General features: G+C 42.6%; 1 protein-coding gene across 3 annotated transcripts in view; it reads left to right on the top strand.

The window, feature by feature from the left end:
- Positions 1–20,231, top strand: part of LOC127412244 (calmodulin-lysine N-methyltransferase-like) — a 185,104-nt gene that overhangs the window by 148,683 nt on the left and 16,190 nt on the right. For all 3 annotated transcript variants that reach the window (XM_051648466.1, XM_051648468.1, XM_051648467.1), the window contains 2 exons: positions 11,092–11,155; positions 18,856–18,987. In XM_051648466.1, coding sequence (XP_051504426.1) covers positions 11,092–11,155; positions 18,856–18,987 — 196 coding nt within the window. The remainder of the gene's footprint in view (positions 1–11,091; positions 11,156–18,855; positions 18,988–20,231) is intronic.

The raw sequence follows: 20,231 nt of genomic DNA, 5'->3' as shown, positions 1-20,231 counted from the left end.
CCGTGCCGTGACCTCCGTCGCTCGGAGAGCGAGGTCGGTCGTCGAGCGCAGTTCCTGCATCAATCCCGGGGCGGAACTACCCTCGTGCAGTTCCTTTAGCGCCTTGGCAGACTTGCAGGAGAGCCATGGCGTGCAGGGCGGAGGCGGCTTGTCCAGCAGCGCCGTAGGCTTCGACCGTCAGAGACAACATAAACCTACAGGCCTTGGACGGGGCTTTGGGCACCCACGCCAGGTGGCGGCGCTCTGCGGGCATAGGTGCACCGCGAGCGCCTTTATCCACCGGGGGATTGCCGAATAACCCTTGGCTGCCCCACCATCGAGGGTAGTGAGAGCGGGGAAGCTGAAAAGATCGGGACCGGGCAGTAAAAGGTGCCTCCCGCGATCTTGTCAGCTCTTCATGCACTTCCGGGAAGAAAGGAACGGGGCGGGGCGTGGCTTTGAGCGGCGCCGCGAGCCCAGGAACCAATCACAGAGCCGCGAGGGTTCAGGGAAGAGCGGTGAAATCCACTCTAACCGACGCTCGCGGCTGTCCGGGAAAGCATGTCGTCATCTCCGCGTCAGCCTGTGACTGGGCGATCGACCCCGAAGGGAGGAGCCCAGCCGAGGCTTCCGACTGGACGAGCCCGCTCTCCGATGCTGCGCTCGAGAGCTCATCACTTTCGCGGGCTCCGAATAAGAGGTCGAACTCGCCGTGAGACGAGCCGGCGGACTCACCCGGAAGCCCGATCGGGGCAGACGAGCGTGCTGGGGGATGGGAGTTCCGCGGGGGGATACCCGGCGGAGGCGGTCCCATTGGGGTCCCCAAATCGCCCCCAGTGCTAGCCGCGCTGGCCTCAAACCCGTGGGTAAAAGGACCGAGGCGGGAGCCTCTGGGGTGGCTCGCTTCCTTACGAAGGCGAGCCGCGACCGCAACGTTGCCATGGACACATTCTCGCAATGAGAATGTGACCATCCACGAACGCTGTCTCCGCGTGAGCAGTGCCCAGACACGAAAGACAGTGATCGTGACCGTTAGAAGGCGAGAGATAACGAGCACAACCAGGAATAACACACAATCGGAAAAGCATCTTTAAAAAGACGCGTCTTTAAAAAGACGTTCCGTGTGTGCGCTCTTTTAGAGAAATATATACTCTTTTAGAGGGGAAAAATGCTCTTTCAGAAAATATACTCTCTAGTTTTTCTGCCGAAGCGCCCAGGGGCGTTCTCTGCAGTGCACCAGTGCAGAGGAGGGAGAAGCCGCTGAAATGCGCCGTCAGATCCAGCAGGTGAATGAACAGTAGTATTCAGCTCAATGAGCATGACCGTTCGGCTCCGAAGAGAAAATCTGAATGAGTGGTTGCATACCAGCTCCTTTTATACCCGTATGTTCGGGGGAGTGGCATGCAAATACCACTCGCCAATTTTCATTGGCCTTTTATCAAAGACCAGAGGTGTCTCGGGCTCCCAAGAGTGACCCCTAGTGTCACTACATCGACACCAACGTCGAGTGAGTGACAGATAGGGAACACTGTAACAGTTCTTGGTTTATTTGGAGTGAGTCAATTAATTCAGTCAGCTTCAGACTTTTTGATTCACTAAAAAGCGTTACTGCTAACTAGGGATGTCCTCATACCAATTTTTTTTTTTAGAATGAGTACCGATAGTGATACTATTGGTGATCAGTACTCGCCGATACTGATACCTGTTTTTGTTTTGTTATTTTTTTTTATCCATATCAAGTTTATTTCATCATTTATTTAATCATTTTTTATCATCAAAATTGTGTCTAATAAATTAATTTCATTAAACTTCAATCAAATGAAAATAGAACAATTAATTTTAAACATATTATTATATTATTTTTATCAAATGAGGTGGTTTTATTCAGAACCTCACAGCACAATCCAAAATACTACATTGGAGTTATTTTTGTCAAATAAAGTGCTGCATAGTAGAGCATCACAGGTGTGAGATTTTGCTTCAATATAGTTACGTACTATTGATTTATTATTATTATCATTAGTAGTAGTATATTATTTAACTATACAGTAGTGAAATATTTCACGTAGTATTTAAATTGAGCTTTTATTTCGAAGCCCTTTCCATTTTTGTATGTTTTAACTGAAGATTTCACCACTGGAGGAGCCTGTCGCTACATGACTGAGTGATTATTAAATCGCAAACTGCTGCTATCTAATTAAATAAATATATAGTCTTTATGAAGTGAATTAGCACTCTGCTCTGTCAATTAGCGCTCTGCTCACGGTCATCTGCTACAAACAGAGCACACGAGTGTAAGCCAAGGAACTTGTAAGAGCAGCCGGCGTCAGCACAACACTGGCTCCACACATTCACAGGCGCTCACATTTGAAGAGCACACAGCACATGGAATGTATATGTATATTTATCTATTAAATCTCTTTGTGGTTTAATAATCACACTAGGAGATATAACATGATTTTAATTTGTGTGCTGAATATTTACGGAATTACATTCGTACATAAGATTGTATCTGAGCATTTTTACGATCACGAGTACAACAAGTACCCCTTGAGCACAGTACCCCTACTGCTAACTAAGACTTTCGATGAGCAGAGGGATTAGCTAATGAGAGCCGTTCCATGTAAACAACTACAACCTTACTGACTGAAGACCTACAGAACCCCCTTGATGACAAAGCTGGAACATGTTACACTATTTTACAAGCTGACACAAACTGACAAAAAGTGCACACTAGAGTGGTGTATGACTCTTCCAGGAGATGGCACCAAGTACATGACAGACTCAATAATGACTCAAATGACACAAAATGGAACTGAATGAGATCTCGTTACTCATGACTGCATGCTTTGGAGAGAGAGCACACCTCTAGTCATTATTGTGTAATTAGTTCTTATGTACAATTATGATGTTTTATTTGTTTAGAGAGGCTTTTAGATACTAGGATAATTTTATATTTTTAATGCTATAACTTTTGATTGCTTTGTTGTATCAACACAAAACTTTACACGGTTACAGTTGATATGATTGGGAACAAAACAATAGCAGTTTTTCGGAGCTACCTTATTTACACCTTGAGATATATAATGCCAAATCAGAAAAATAAGGAAAAAAAAGTAATTTTTTTGCTCTTTTTTTTTTTCAGCAGTTTCATTGGCTGAGAGTCTCAGAATTTATCATAATATATATCATTAACATTTTTTTTAAAGTTTTCTTTAAAAAGATGTCAAACACTTGACCCTCCTTGTTTTTTTTTTTTGGTTTGTTTTTTTGGTCAAGTTATAATCAATCAAACTTTTTAAAAATCTATTATAGTTTATTACATTATTACTACAATGTAATAAACATATCTTAAGAACAGCTCTAAACAGGATGTTCTTTGGCATTGTCTCTATCTAGAACAAAGTAGTGAGGCTGATGGGGGTGGGGTATAATGATACCTGTGTGTTCTCTGGCGATGATCAGTAAAGCCTGGTACAGCCTACTATTATTCTAATGTCAGACAAATGGCAGCTAATATGCAGGTAAAATGTGCAGCAGAGGGCCAGCATGAGATTGATTTGTGTGTAATAAGGAGATACTGTGTGTGTGAATGTCTATGTGAGAGAGCATGGAAGAACGTACATGAGGATGAATCATGCCGCGTTGGCTGTCCCCCCGTTGCTTGTGCTGGCAACTCATCTATAATTGCCGTCATCAGGAGAGTGATCGCTCGGCGATTAACGAACATAGCCATGCTGATGATCACCTGCGAAAAGGTCAACAGCCACACTTCTGCTCCAATTAATTATAGTCTTTCAGACAATCGTCAAGAAAGACAGGACATAATGTGCCGATGCTCACACTAGGAGAAGGGAGAGAGATAGAGACGTAGCCTTGGCTATGATAGTAAAAGGTTTTGCAAAAGACAGACCTTTCTTTTACCTTGTTTTTGTCATCACAGGCTTGTTCTATTCTAGACTGTGAACAATGTTTTGTAGCTATACTAAAAGTTTGCAAAAGCATGAAATTAGAAATCAAGGCCCACAGTTTTTTCTTGCGATTGAGAAAACTAAAATGCTGCATCAATCAGAAGTTTAGATGTTTAAAGTTTTCATGTGTTATTAATCAACTTTGCAGTTTGAAGAAATAACAATCTAGGCCAATAGAGTACAACAGTGCCAGCTCACACGTCTTGGTTCTGGAAGCATTTTTCTCATATCCATAGGGATTTAATAATCAATCAGCTCCAAAATGAATCACAACATTAAAAACTTTGCATATCAGACAAAAAGACAAAGATCCAAGACTGTGTACTTTTTCGTATACATGATTTTAATGAGAGAATGAACTATGAAACACTACAAATGATGTAATCAAATAAAAACAGATGGGAAAATATCCATTTATTGATTTAAAGTTGTTAATTATAAGTATAGAGACTATATTTTAAGTTTATTGCAAAATATTCAGATATATGCAAATATATAAGTAGTTCAAGAGTGTAGGGAGAACCTGATTGGTGGATCTTGCTCAGCAGTATAATGGGAAATGTAGTTAATCACCACAAATTCTGCTATTAAAATGGATTTTTAAAAATGACGTTGAAATAACGTGGACTGACGGAGTCAACAGAAGTACATACCATTGATTAACAACCTCAGAGCTCACCGCAGGGCTGTCTTAAAGATTTATAAATTAGCATTACTTCCAGAACCAGACTGTTGCACTCTATAAAGACAGTCCTTGACAGCCAAGATGACCGTAGAGTGTAAATGAAGAAAACATAAACTTTAAAGAAAAGTAATAAGTGCACTAAATAAACATTTTACAAGGTCTACCTGATATCATCCAGCCTACAGCTGTGATTTCCCCACTGTAACACCAAAGATAACAAAGACTAAGAGATGTACCATTTCTGACAAAAAGATTGTGTTGAACCCTGTATACTGTATGAAACACATTTCTCTACATAAAAGCTGCACTCAGCGATTTTTCCCATGTGCACTTTTTCCCCATTTTTTTTTCTTTTTTTCTCATAATCTGCCAGCACATCATGAAAAGATAATTACTGAGTACACCTTTCAATTTTACCCACATGAAACCATTTCAGGTATAGCCTATAAAAAAGTCCATATTGTCCATACACTGTGTTCATGAAATAGTTTCCACTGTGTATAAAACAAGGGAACAAGACTAATTTAGATATTGATAATGAAAAAAATTATAATTTGTATTTATTATACACTTGGTAAAACAATAATATTTTTACAAATAGCTTACAATGATACAGCACAGAAGCAATGTCAACAATTATTTTCTGTGGGTCAAAAGGTCAATGTCCTCCACATATGTATTGAAGCAATAATGTTTTAGTGATTGGAGACCCTTGGAAGCACAACCCTCTAAGACTGGCCTGTAGTCCAGCTTCATTTAGCAATTTAGCATTATATAATGAATGTTATGAAATGTTATGAAAGTTATTATAAAGTGTTGCCCATATCTGTTCATCAGCACTTCTGTAGTCATAACATGTAAACATGCATACCCAGGGAGCCTGTTTTAAAGTGCTATTTAATGGCATGCTGGAAATGCATGCTGCATCCCATCGCTTAGATCCATAGTTTAAATCGCAACAGCACCAGGCCAGGGTCAAGCATCTGAAGAAGCAGTCAGCCATGTGCCATGATAAGTGAGTCAGTCATCAGTATCCTCCACTTGATCCCTCTGGTAGTTCCCATGGTGATGGGCGCCTGTGAGTTGAGAGCCTGACTTCATGTGCTTTGGAAGATGCCTATGCTATAGTGCAACTTTTGACCTACCTCATGGACCTCTTACTGTACAGGTAGTAGTAAATTGACAGTTGCTGTCTTGCTGTTATATACTGTTATTATTGGTATATATATATATATATATATATATATATATATATATATATATATATATATATATATATATATATATATATATAATAATAATTATTATTATTATTATTATTATTATTATTATTATTATTTTTTTATTTTATTTTTTAAAACCTTTTCATTAAAAGAACGTCCTGTGTAAATATCAGCCTTTGCTATCTATTCATATGTATGTGTAAATTAACCCACCCCCTCTTCCACAGTATTGAATAACTGTATCGGTAAGTAATCCTGAAGTTACTAATGTTAATCAGCTTTAATGCAAATAAAAAGTTTGCATATGTTCCTTTTTTAGTAAATAAATGTTCCTGGTACAGTGGTTATAATGATCAGGAGAATGAAATATAATATACAATTACCCGAATGTCAGATCTTGCTAAAAGATTTTTTGTTCTTGCCAGAAATCACAAACTGACACGTTTCTGTCAGTGAATTTTGTAAACTTTTATATCAGACTTCAGAGTTTACTATAAACTTTTTAAGTGATGCTGTCATGTTCTCGTGTAAGCATGCATGTTGCATTTACTAGACACCTGTTTAATAATATATATGTGTGTGGAGATCCTTTATGGAAACATCCTTTATTGATACAAGAATGAAACAGCAATTAGTATACTGAATCAAATATGTTTGGTGAACTGCCCCCAGTAGCTATTGAACCAAAAGTGAGAGCATGTCACTTAGTGGTCAGCCTGATTTATGCTTGGACCACGGCACTTCAAATACACACATGAAACACTGAAGGGCTCTGCTGTGCAAACACATCCACAGTGAGGGGCTTAGTAGTGTGATTAAGGCAGTCTGAGGCAGCTGTGAGCAATTCCTGTAGTGGTCTTATTGCGGTCACTGCAGTAGTGATTAGGGTTGCACGGTTTACCGGTACTAACGAAGTATCGGGATACCAAAAAATTAAAACGGTATGATATCATCTTGATGCTAATTTCGGTACCATATTACAGTATGCTGTCATTAGCAATATGAGATGTGACAGTTTTGAGATGAAATCAATGACGAAAAACAAAAAAACCTCTGGATATGGCCAAGTGTGATCATTAAACAGCAGAAGGATGTAATTTAATTAAATAATATACAGTTATATGCGCTGCATGCTACAGAATGAACAAGAGGTGCCACTCTGCTCTGTCATCTGCTTCACTCACACACATACACACAAACGCAACACACACTACTGGTGCTTAATTTTCATGCAGTGTGTTTAGAATAAAATGGCTATTAACACTTAAATGAACAACTCCGGTGCAGCTCGGAGATTTTAGCTTGAGAGTCGCGATGGGAGTATCCCAGCATTAATGGAAAGCTTGATATAACTAACCTGTCAAAAACAGAAAGAACTCAAAGGTCTGTCAAAATAAAAGTCCCACTAAAATGAAAGCTCTACTCAACTGGATGCGTGAAATTGAAAACAGAAGAATATAACAACTGTATAAAAATGTAATATTCAAAAAGTAGCAATAATACTCATAATAACAATTATATAATATTAAATGGCTGTTTTATTATTATTATTATTATTATTATTATTATTATTATTATTATTATCACCATCTGTAAGCAATATCATAAATGCAAGTGTATTATCAGCATGTTGTGATTTTCATTAATACTGTGAAGCTCTTTTCTGCAGCATTTTATTTTACCAAAATATATATATATATATATATATATATATATATATATATATATATATATATATATAAAATTAAAGTATATTATAGTAAAGTATAGTAAAGAAATTATTATATTTTTATTTGATTAAAGCTGTATGTATCAATTTGATTTAACACCATTTGATCGTAGCATTTAATTAAAACAAATGGTAATAACAGTAAAGAGAGCAAAAAAATAAATACACAAATAGCACATAAAATAAAAAACACTAAAAATTGGACTGGTCAATTGTTTTTGAAATAGATCTGAAAAAATAAAAAATTATTATTATAATTTGCTAGTATAGATGTAGTTTCCATAAATTGGCCACATAATTCAACGCATGCGCGCTGTGTGTGTGTGTGTGTGTGTGTGTGTGTGCACATGTAACAAGAGTAGGGATTTTTATCCTCAAATTCCTATTCAGTACCTACAGAGCCTCATATGACTGGCAGCCGAATTAGTGATTCCACAATAAACCAAAAAAACAAAGCAATGAGAACTGCTATATATACCTGTATTATTTTAATTGATATTTAAAACAAAATCTTCAGGTATAAAGTGTTTTCTCTCTAATCATTAATAATGTCCGTCATCTCAGCGTAAGCTTCTTAACGAAACCTTATGATTTTTAGGAGTCATTTATCTAATGCCTTCCAAATCCTTGAGGTTTCATTGTAGGGATGAAGTTAATGCACACTGGATTAGGTCAGATTAAGTATTAAAATCTGGTCAGAGTAGCAACCCATCCATATTTTAATTTTACTACGGCCACCTTCAGATTAGCACTGTCAAAAATATTGCAAGGAAAGATGCTGTCCCAAATTGTTCCAAAAGCTTTTTCCTCTGGTATCATTAGTCTTTTTTGTACTTAAGAGCTGAAGGACTTAACTGACAGTGTTTAGAGTTATGTACTTCAGTAATATAACACCCCACTTCTATTTATAGAAATTTAAATGTACTATTCACATAGGCCAGGCAAGAGAAGGGGATTTGAATGTCAGTTAAACTCTAACAAGAATGACGTCAACAATACCAACACCCTTGAATACTAACACTGTTAAATCTAATACTGTAGATGTCTCTCATAACACTGACACAAAATTTCTAAACATTTCTGAAAAAATCCCTGAACAATTCTTAAGAAATAAAGGGCCTCATTCATGAAACATGAGCAGGATGAATTTCTGGTAAATCATTCATAAATCCTTTTTACATAAATTGTCCCATTGAAGTTTACGTCCATTTATGTACGAATTTGTATACAAATGATTTAGGTTTCACAACCCAATATTTTTATGAATAAGGCCCAAAAGCTCTAAGTTACTGCATGTGCGTTAGCTTGTTAATACATAAAGAATACATTCTATTAATGAAAAAGAGAGAAAGGCAAGTATTACATAACTGACAGGTCTATATAAGGAAGTAAAGGAGGAAGTACCATTGGTAAAGTGGAGGGAAGGGGGGTGTTTTGTTTGATGTACCCTATCAAGATCAACATAACCAGTAGAACATTCCTTGCACTCTTACCCCTAAACTCACCCTCTATTGTCCAGGGCTGACCTACTCCACCCAAAAAACAGGGTCAAAAGTTGAGCTGCTAATGAAACGCTTCAAGCCATCAAACTCGTGACCACTAGACATGGCCAGTGAGATCATACCAATATGGTTTAGTCGACACATCTTTGACCTTTGACCCCAAACAAGAAGAGCAGTGTTTTTAGTAGGATCAGGGGTGGTAGGAATGTTTTGCTATTAAAAAGTTCATACTAAGCTCAGTCCGGACATGGAAAAGTAGAATCTCATAAGCACCCATTACAAAGCTTACAGGACTATAAATAAAGTTATAATATACAAAAAGTGTTTTTGACTATGTTAACTTTGTTATATCTTATACATTTGAGAAGATCAGGGGCAATATTAACACATTTTACATTTTCCTTAATTAAGTCCTTAAATAATTCACAGACTGCTGAAAATCAACCTGCCATCCTTTGGCATAAGAAACATGTACAGTATTGTGCAAAAGTTTTAGCCAGTCGTGAAGAATGTTGTATAGTCAGGATGTTTTTTTTTTTAAATAATGCCATGAATAGTGTGCATTTATCAATTCACTTCATACAAAGTGCTGTGAACATTAAAAAATAAATAAATATTTGTTGTGACTACCCTTTGCATTTAAAACAGCAACAGTTCCCCTAGGTGCACTTGCACACAGTTTTTCAAGGTTGTTGGCAGATAGGTTGTTCCAAGCATCTTGGAGAACCTGTCACTGTCTTAATTGCCTCTGTCTCAGCATGTAATCAGGTTGACTCAATGATGATGTGATTTGGGCTATGTGGGTGAAAATACCATCTGTTGCAAGACTCCATGTTCTTCTACTTTATTCTATTTTCAAAAGGAATGTTTGGAAATCTAAAATTGATATTTCCAATTGGCACACTAAATCAGAAGACTTAAAATAACTGTTTTAAGAAGAAAAAAAAAAAATTGTGAAACATCTAATGTGCCAAAGATTTTTGGCAAAAGTAACTGTACCAATAATAGCCTCCTGAGACCCGAGCATGACTGATGTGTGCATTTTCCATTACCCTTTTTGATTTGTAACTTGTAGCACCTAATAAACAAGCAAATTAAATAAATAAATAAGTAGAGAGTAAAGAGTTTTCCTAAATATTGATGTCCACATATGTGGGATTAGGTTATGAAATTTATGAAATACTTGGGTGTTACTAGGGTGTTGGTAGATGGTTGCTTGGGCATTACTTAATGGTTGATAGATGGTTACTTACTGTCCCAAGTCAAAAGAGACCCTCCCCATGTTTCTATGACATCCTGATCCCTAGATATGTATGGGGAACTTTCAGTGGAAGTCTATGGGATTTTTCACTAATTTTTCATCTGCTGGGCAGACATTTATATTCTGACATTATTAGTATTTTTTTTTTTTTTTTTTTCTAAGAATATGAACCACAATATAATTTTCGATTTAAAAAGATAAAAACTTCAGAAAATACTTCAAAAAGAAAGGGTTTATATCTACTGTAAAAGAATAGGACCACTTGTCAGTATAAAAAACAAACCAATGTTCATGTTTATAATCAAAAGGGATGTGTGCTATATGTCTAATGCACTCTTCAGGTCTTTTTTGCCCTGAACAGAAAATGTTGTACTGTGGGTAAACACGAATGACACGAAAGGCGAGGTAGATTTATTTTTTTTTTATTTTTATTTTTTTCTGTTCTGTTGTTGTAGTTTGTATAATAAGCATGCCACCTGATAGTTCCATTATTGTTTATCACCGTTAGCGTGTTGGTTTTTACCTTTGATGTTTTGAATGCTGTCACACCACTGAAACAAGAAAAGATTTGTTCATTTCTAAGGGAAAAAAGCGTTACATCTACAAATTGTTTTTTCGCTGTGCTGGTGGATTTATTTGTAAACAAAGAAAATAAATAGCCTACTGCTTTGTCTCGAACCATTTTCGCTGCAATGCATTCTAATCTTTCTACCATTCCTTGCTTCTCTCTTATTCTCTCAGCCTGTTTCTTGACCAGTACAGAGCCAGTCTGGTTGATGCACTAAGAAGATTACTGCGACCTGATGTAAGTGACTTTGTGTGTGAACTTGCAGTAATTAGTTGGCATGCAGTGATTGAGAGAGTAATGGAATGGCAGGATTAATATCATGTAATACTTTAATACTTTTTATGTGCAACTTAGATTGGGTCATCTCATTTATTTTATGCTCTGCACTAATCACAAGACCCACAAGTCCTCTTTCATGGCCCTTTGATAAGACCCTGTACAGCAAATGAAAAACACTTCAAAGATAACAGCGGATTTGTATTTATCTTTAAGGTTTTCATGTGTTGACTTTGATAGTCAATGTCTTTATGTTAAGTTGTGCTGTGCTGTGGGTGTGAGAGAGAGAAAGATAAAGAGAGATCCTTATATATATATATATGTACGTCTTAAATTTATATTTCTTTCTCTCTGATCTCATTCTCTCAATATCTCAATATAATACCAACCAGCCTTCAAAATTCACAAAAGAGCCTACAGTTTTTACAGAGGATTACATATTAGCTTTATTATACACTGTACAAAGCAGGCTAGTCCTAATTGATTGTTAATTGTTAAAACTTTTTAATAATATACTGAACCTCCCAGTCCTCTAATACTAGCAGTCAAAACAATTACTCATTCAGTAAATGAAAATGTCTGATTTTCATGACTGAGACAAGAAGGGGGTAAAAAATAATTAATGTCTGTGACTTTCGCCATAGCAGAGGTGACCAAATGTTTAAGCAGATTTATAAAAATCAATTAATTTTCCTACTAATGACTCTAATTTGTTATTATTAAATGGAAGTGGACCATCCGGCCAGCAGACACAGCTGATTAACACATCTGTATATGTTTGTGCTTGTGAATGTGTGTGCTTTCAATGTGTAGAGCTTATGAAAAAATAAAAAAACATCTGTTGGATTGAGATGATCCTGTTGTACACATATTAGTTCTTGTTTGTTTCATTTGAATTTGGTGCCCATTTAATTAAAGCAATAATGTGAACAAAAATATGAAATAATATTTAAAACCGAAGGATTTCAAAGAAACTTTGAACCTTTGGGTAATCCTCTTAGCTTGCCTGGTTGGTCTGGGCTTGTTGATCTATAAAGAGAGGGGATGCGCTTTCAGCCATTGATTGGATTAGGTGAGCTTTAATCTTTTTGTTTATTATCTAATATAATACCTGGGAGAAATCAAATAGAATGTAATGATGCAAACTGCTATGTACGGTGAGTGGGCTTTGAGAAACAGCGGAGAGGAGCTGGGCTGGATGGAGAAAAGAGGGCTACATCATCAGCCCCCGCACTATAAGCCTACCAGTGTCTACAACAGTTTTCATTTGAAGGATTAAGTCCACCTGCTAAAATGTTATTTATTTAGCTATTTACTCTTGACATAGCATAAGGTAATTTGTAGTTAGCATAAACAAGATTTTTTTGCCATTTGATTTAAATGTAAAGTGTAATGTCTATGCCAAACAGAAGTGCAAAAATAAGAATTTTCAAATCAAGGTTTCCAAACACTCATAAAAACCCTTCCGCTCTGCCCCCCGTCCTCCATTGTTCGACTAACAAGTAGTCCTGCCCCAAACTAATGCCACTGGGTGAGTCAGAAGTTGAGTTCCCTATCTGTCACTCACTCGACGTTGTGTCGATGTAGTGACACTAGGGGTCACTCTTGGGAGCCCGAGACACCTCTGGTATTTCATAAAAGGCCAGTGAAAATTGGCGAGTGGTATTTGCATGCCACTCCCCCGGACATACGGGTATAAAAGGAGCTGGTATGCAACCACTAATTCAGATTTTCTCTTCGGAGCCGAACGGTCATGCTCACTGAGCTGAATACTACTGTTCATTCACCTCTGCCAGATCTGACGGCGCATTTCAGCGGCTGCTCCCCCCTCTGCATTGGTGCACTGCATAGAATGCCCCTGGGCACTTCGGCAGAAATAAAAGAGTATATTTCTCTAAAAGAGCGGCACACACGGAATGTCTTTTTAAAGACGCCTTTCCGATTGTGTGTTATTCCTGGTGGCGCTTGTTATCTCTCGCCTTCTGACGGTCACGATCACTGTCTTTCGTGTCTGGGCACTGCTCACGCGGAGACAGCTTTCATGGATGGTCATGTTCTCATTGCGAGAATATGTCCATAGCAACGTTGCGGTCGCGACGTAAGAAAGCAAGCCACCCCAGAGGCTCCCGCCTCGGTCCTTTTACCCACGGGTATGAGGCCAGCGCGGCTAGCACTGGGGGCGATTTGGGGACCCCAATGGGACCGCCTCCGCCGGGTATCCCCCCGCGGACCTCCCATTCCCCAGCACACTCGTCTGCCCCGATCGGGCTTCCGGATGAGTCCGCCGGCTTGTCTCACAGCGAGTTCGACCTCTTATTCAGAGCCCACGAAAGTGATGAGCTCTCGAGCGCAGCATCGGAGAGCGGGCTCGTCCAGTCGGAAGCCTCAGCTGGGCTCCTCCATTCAGGGTTGATTGCCCAGTCACAGGCTGACGCGGAGATGACGACATGCTTTCCTGGGCAGCTGCTCAAAGCCACACCCGCCCCCGTTCCTTTCTTCCCGGAAGTGCATGAAGAGCTGACAAGGTCGCGGGAGGCACTTTTTACTGCCCGGTCCCGATCTTTTCAGCTTCCTCGCCCTCACTACCCTCGATGGTGGGGCAGCCAAGGGCTATTCGGCAATCCCCCAGTGGATAAAGGCGCTCCCGGTGCACCCATCTGGCGTGGGTGCCCAAAGCCCCCGTCCAAGGCCTGCAGGTTTACGTCGTTTCTGATGGCCAAGGCCTACGGTGCCGCTGGACAAGCCGCCTCCGCCCTGCACGCCATGGCTCTCCTGCAAGTCCGCCAAGGCGCTAAAGGAACTGCACGAGGGTAGTTCCGCCCCGGGATTGATGCAGGAACTGTGCTCGGTGACCGACCTTGCTCTCTGAGCGACGGAGGCTACGGCGCAGTCTCTCGGGCGGACGATGGCCACACTATTGGTCCAGGTGCGCCATCTTTGGCTCAACCTGGTCGAGATGGGTGAGGCCGACAAGACACGATTCCTTGCTGCCCCCATTTCCCAGGCGGGCCTATTCGGCGACACCATTGAGGCCTTTGCCCAGCAGTTTTCGATGGTAGAGCAGTAGATGGATGCTAGCCGGCATATCCTGCCCCAGCGCGGCTCAAGATCCCGCACCCCGTCTACTCATCGCCAAGGGCGTCCCCCTGCGGTGACTGCACCAGCTCCCCCGCAGCCCGCCCCTTCGGCCTGGCCCCGGCGTGGAGCCCACCGCAGGAAGCAGACGCCATCCGTCTCACGGCCGCCCAGAACCCGTGAAAGGCTTCAAAGCGCCCTCGAGACGGGCGACCAAGGGACAACGAAACCCACTGCTCTGGAGCTGGTAAGCAGATCTCCACCTTTTTGTTACCTTTTGCATTTAATTGCGATGCATGCCCAAGTGGCTGCAGTACTCAAGAGCTCAGCAAGAGCAGTTTCCTTGTTCCCTGGGTCACGTATCCGGTGTGCACATTCGTCATCACGACCACCATCCACCACTCTATTTGGAAGGTTTGGCGCTCCAGCAGCGGTCTCCCGCCCCTGAGCGCCCAGCTGTGGCAAAAATCCGCCCCCGATGTGACAGTCTCCATGGGTCACGAGGACAGGCCTCTTCCTCCCCCGTCCCAGGCTGTTCCGGGGGTGGTCACAAGGAGCCAGGTAAGTGCTTCGATGTCCTTAGACTCAGCACGGCCACGACGTGGTGTGGCACCTTGAGCGCCTCCCCACCGCGAGGCCCCACCTGCTGGTACGTCCGATGACGTTGTCCCTTTGGTCCCCCTTGCACAGAACTTGGACGCATGCCTTGCGCTTTCCAATCCGTTGCGAGGGCTGGTCCGGACCGTCCGACTTGTCTGTGCGATTCACTTCGCCGGGCGTCCGCCCAGGTTTAGCTGTGTCCACTTCACCTTGGTGAAGGACGAAAACGCTGCTACCTTGCGCGGAGATCGCTACCCTCCTACGGAAGGGTGCGATAGAACCTGTCCCTCCAGCCGAGATGAAGAAGGGGTTTTTCAACCCCTACTTCATTGAACCGAATAAAGGCGGTGGGTTGCGGCCAATCATGGACCTGTGAGTTCTGAACTAGGCTTTACACAGACTCCTGTTCAAGATGCTGACGCAAAAATGCATTCTGGAGAGCATCTGGCATCAAGATTGGTTCGCGGCAGTAGATCTTAAGAATGCATACTTCCACGTCTCGATCCTTCCTCGACACAGACCCTTCCTGCGGTTTACGTCCGAGAGTCAGGCGTATCAGTACAAAGTCCTCCCTTTCGGCCTGTCCCTGTCTCCTCGTGTCTTTACGAAGATCGCAGAGGCTGCCCTTGCCCCGTTAAGGGAGGTGGGCATTCACGTTCTCAACTATCTTGACGACTGGCTAATCCTAGCTCATTCTCGAGACATGTTGTGCGCACACAGGGACCTGGTGCTCTCACACCTCAGCCGACTAGGGCTTCGGGTCAACTAGGAAAAGAGCAAGCTCCTCCCGGTTCAGAGCATCTCTTTTCTCGGTTTGGAGTTGGACTCAGTCTCCTTGATGGTGCGCCTTACGAACGAGTGCGCCCAGTCGGTGCTGGACTTTTTGAAGGTGTTCAAACAGAAAACAGCGGTTCCACTGAAACTTTTTCAGAGGCTCCTGGGGCATATGGCATCCTCGGCGGTGGCCACCCCGCTTGGGTTGATGCATATGAGGCCGCTTCAGCACTGGCTCCAGACTTGAGTTCCGAGATGGGCATGGCGCCACGGGACATGTCGCGTGGTCATCACGCCGGTCTGTCACCATCTTTTCAGCCCTTGGACCGACATCTCGTTTCTACCTGCAGGTGGTCACGACAGATGCCTCCAAAACAGGCTGGGGCGCTGTTTGCAACGGGCATGCAGTCACCGGCCTCTGGACGGGTCCGCGACTGCATTGGCACATCAACTGCCTCGAGTTGTTGGCAATTCTGCTCGCCCTGCGGAGGTTTCGACCGTTGATCCAGGGCAAGCACGTGTTAGTTCAGACAGACAACATGACAACGGTAGCATATGTCAACCGCCAAGGCGGTTTGCACTCTCGTTGTATGTCACAACTCGCCCGCTGTCTCCTCCTCTGGAGTCAGCAGCACTTCAAGTCGCTGCAAGCCACTCACATCCCGGGCAACCTCAACACTACAGCGGATGCGCTGTCACGACAGGTTACCCTCAGGGGAGAGTGGAGACTCCACCCTCAGGTGGTCCAGCTGATTTGGAGTCGATTCGACAGGCACAAGTGCACCTGTTCGCTTCCCAAGAATCCTCCCCACTGCCCGCTTTGGTACGCCCTGACCGAGGCTCCCCTCAGCATAGACGCGCTGGCACACAGCTGGCCCCCTGGCATGCGCAAATATGCGTTTCCCCCAGTGAGCCTGCTTGCACAGACCCTGTGCAAGGTCAGGGAGGACGAGGAGCAGGTCATCCTGGTAGCACCCTACTGGCCCACCCAGACGTGGTGCTCGGACCTCACGCTCCTCGCGACAGCTTCCCTCCTGGCGAATTCCCCTGAGGAAGGACCTTCTTTCTCAGGGACGGGGCACCATCTGGCACCCGTGCCCAGATCTCTGGAATCTCCATGTCTGGCCCCTGGATGGGACACGGTGGTAGACACGATCTCTCAGGCTAGGGCCCCCTCTACAAGGCACCTGTTTGCCTTTAAGTGGCATGTGTTCGCCACTGTTCGGAAGACCCCCAGAGATGCGCAGTCGGATCAGTGCTTTCCTTTCTGCAGGAGAGGTTGGAAGGGAGGCTGTCCCATTCCACCTTGAAGGTGCACGTTGCCACCATAGCAGCACACCATGACGCAGTCGACGGTAAGTCCTTAGGGAAGCACGACCTGATCATCAGGTTCCTAAGAGGCGCCAGGATGCTGAATCCCTCCAGACCGCGCCTCGTTCCCTCATCGGACCTCTGTAGTGCTTCAGGGTCTACAGAGAGCCCCCTTTGAGCCTTTGCAGTCAGCCGAGCTTAAGGCACTCTCCTTGAAGACTGCCCTCCTGACTGTGCTCACTTCCATCAAGAGGGTAGGTGACCTGCAAGCGTTCTCTGTCAGCAAAACGTGCCTGGAGTTCGTCCCAGGTAGTGGCACGCAACACAAGGGGATAAGCCCGGGATAGCCGGCCGGGTGTATCGCTTGCACATAGCGCCTTTCACCTCCCTTGGAACTGAAGACGTGCACCATTAATTCCCAGTAGTGTTCACAAACTTTGTTCCCTTGTTGACTTCCTCCGAGCCCTGTGGCAGTCGAGTTTTCGGAGAGACTCGCTGCTGGCCCAGTACACAGGCTAACTAAGAGCCCTGTTCTGGGGTAGGTGCTACGCATGTGGCAGTTTCCTATAAGGCTAACCCCATACGATATATATCTTCCGCTAGTTCATTTCCCTGCTGGCAAACTGCATCTTCCTTGGGCAGAACCCCTCTGCCCCAGTCTCCATGTTTGTAGTAACTCCTCCCCCATTGGGCAGGATCTACCTTGAAGGCTCTCCACATGGTTGGAAAGACCATGTGACATATTCTTCCACTTAAATATCCCCCCCTCTCTTTGAGCGAGGTGTGGTCTCCGCGGTGTCTTCCCCTTGGGAGGGACACCCCCCGACTAGACCTGGCGGCCCAGTCGGATAATACCCCTTCTTTTTTAGGGAGTGAAAAAAGAGAAGGGGAAAAGAGGCCACGACAGGGTTAAGCCTGTCTCTATCTTTGGGTAGTCGACTTTCCCCAAAAAGGGCTGTTCGACACTCATAACTATGTTGGGGGAGGTTACGTGTCGACCTGGTGCGCTGGCTATGAGGCACACAGCAGTCTGCCCACCACACACCGCCAGTTCACGTAACACAGTTCAGCCAGTTGTGGCGTTTCGTATAGGGACCCCTAGTGTCACTACATCGACACAGCGTCGAGTGAGTGACAGATAGGGAATGTCATGGTTACTTGTGTAACCTCTGTTCCCTGATGGAGGGAACGAGACGTTGTGTCCCTCTTGCCACAACGCTGAACTACACGCTGAAATGGCTGGACCTTATATTGGCTCCTCAGCATAAAACCTGAATGAGTGGTTGCATACCAGCTCCTTTTATACCCGTATGTCCGGGGGAGTGGCATGCAAATACCACTCGCCATTTTTCATTGGCCTTTTATCAAAGATCAGAGGTGTCTCGGGCTCCCAAGAGTGACCCCTAGTGTCACTACATCGACACAACGTCTCGTTCCCTCCATCAGGGAACGGAGGTTGCACAAGTAACCATGACGTTTACAATCTTCTAGAAGTCAACTTATGAATGGATTACTTACAGTTGTGGCTGCATATTCAACTGTGATAATTTAATAAAGTATTTTAACAGGAAAAATTACACACTTCACCTATAGGTTTTTATTATATCATATTATAGAATGTGTTATAAAAGTGTAATGTTTGTTAAGCACTGCTGGTCTGCATTACAAATACATGGTGTGTGCATAAGAACAATGGCAAAATATTGATTAAATTGTCAATGATTTGTTAGGAAATGTAACATGATTAGTATTTGTTTGTAGTAAAAAAATTAAATGTCATGAGAAATCATTATGATCTGACTCATATTTATAATTCTATGAGACATACAATTTGTTTATTGTAATAGGAAACACTAGGAAAGTATGTATAAACTGTGTTTGTATGTAATTTGTCTCTTTAGGGAACAGCTCTAGTATTTGCCCCTACCAGGGGAGACACACTGGCAGAGTTCTGCAGACTGGCAGAGAGAGCAGGCCTGTGTGTGTGTCGCTATGAAAACTACGACTCACATCTGTGGGACCTACACCTGAAGGTGTGTATGTGAAGGAGTACAAACCTAAAGGGTTCTATTGTGTGTGTGTGTGTAAATGTTTCAGTGTCAAAAAGTTAACTTGAGAAACTAAGTATTCTGTTTGTCTGCATTTGCTACCTCTTTTGTGTGTGGAGGTAGCAAATGTTTGTAGTTTAAATTATTCACTGAAATTCATTCAAAGAAATACATTGTGTGCCTGCTACTGTAAGTCAGCAGGAACAGTAAGGGGGAGTTGCTTAACAGTAAAGTTAAGTGGACTCTTAAAACTCAAAAGCTGTATTTCTCTGAGACAAGCTCTAAATGAGTGGACCAAGCTGCAACTCCTTTCCCTCTGTCTGAAACCACAAATAATCGAGGTCAAGGCAGCAGTGGTGTCCAGCTGGTTAACCGACAGCACAACCATGGCTGCCATTTTTGGTTACTGTGGAAGCTGTGAGGACCCATTAGGCCCCACAGGCCTGACAGTGGCAGCCCTGCCTATGCCTGAGGAAAATGGACCTAGCAGCGGGACTCTAGAACAGAATGACTGAAACTTGATTTCTTAGGTGATGGACATAGCTGGGCAGCAAAACACCAAGTGGTCATTGTGGCCACCAAGGAAAGAGTGTTTAAATTTAGAGCCATCAATTGAGAGGGAAGAAAGGAATGAGAGAGAGAGAGAGAGAGAGAGAGAGAGACCTAGAATGAAAGAAAAAGAGTATATTTATTGTAAATTTCACCTTAACCATGAACAGGTGTAATGCAGCAACTAAAGTACAAAGTTTTTAAGCCCTCAATTCTTACTCTAAGTCAAGCGAAACACTTGGTTGGACAACGTTACAATGTCAGATCCATTTTCACAAAAGAAACCACCTACACCTTTGCTACTTCCATCCTAAGACAGAGGGGGGTTAATAAAACGTCCATGCTTCCTGACATACAGTATACTTTGAAACTGTACTTCCTAAATTTAGGCTACAAGATACTCATACAGGGGCAGGATTACGATTACCGAGGACCCAAGCAACTGTCCAACAGCCTTATCACCCCGGTTCGTGGCGATATGGCTCAAAAAATTATTTCTCGATATTTTTTCAGGCTGTTGACGATATTCAGAACATATCTTGATAATTTATTATTTGCTCAGAAATTACATAAAAGTGATTTTAAATCATATTTTTTTATGCATCCTAACAGCCATTGTAGCCAAGTAGATTCAAAATGTTTAATGGCATAAAGATGTAGTTTTTCACATAATGAACACA

The sequence above is a fragment of the Myxocyprinus asiaticus genome, chromosome 21 (assembly GCF_019703515.2).
Source record: "Myxocyprinus asiaticus isolate MX2 ecotype Aquarium Trade chromosome 21, UBuf_Myxa_2, whole genome shotgun sequence".
Taxonomy (NCBI): Eukaryota; Metazoa; Chordata; class Actinopteri; order Cypriniformes; family Catostomidae; genus Myxocyprinus; species Myxocyprinus asiaticus.
This window is presented reverse-complemented; position numbering and strand designations above follow the sequence as displayed.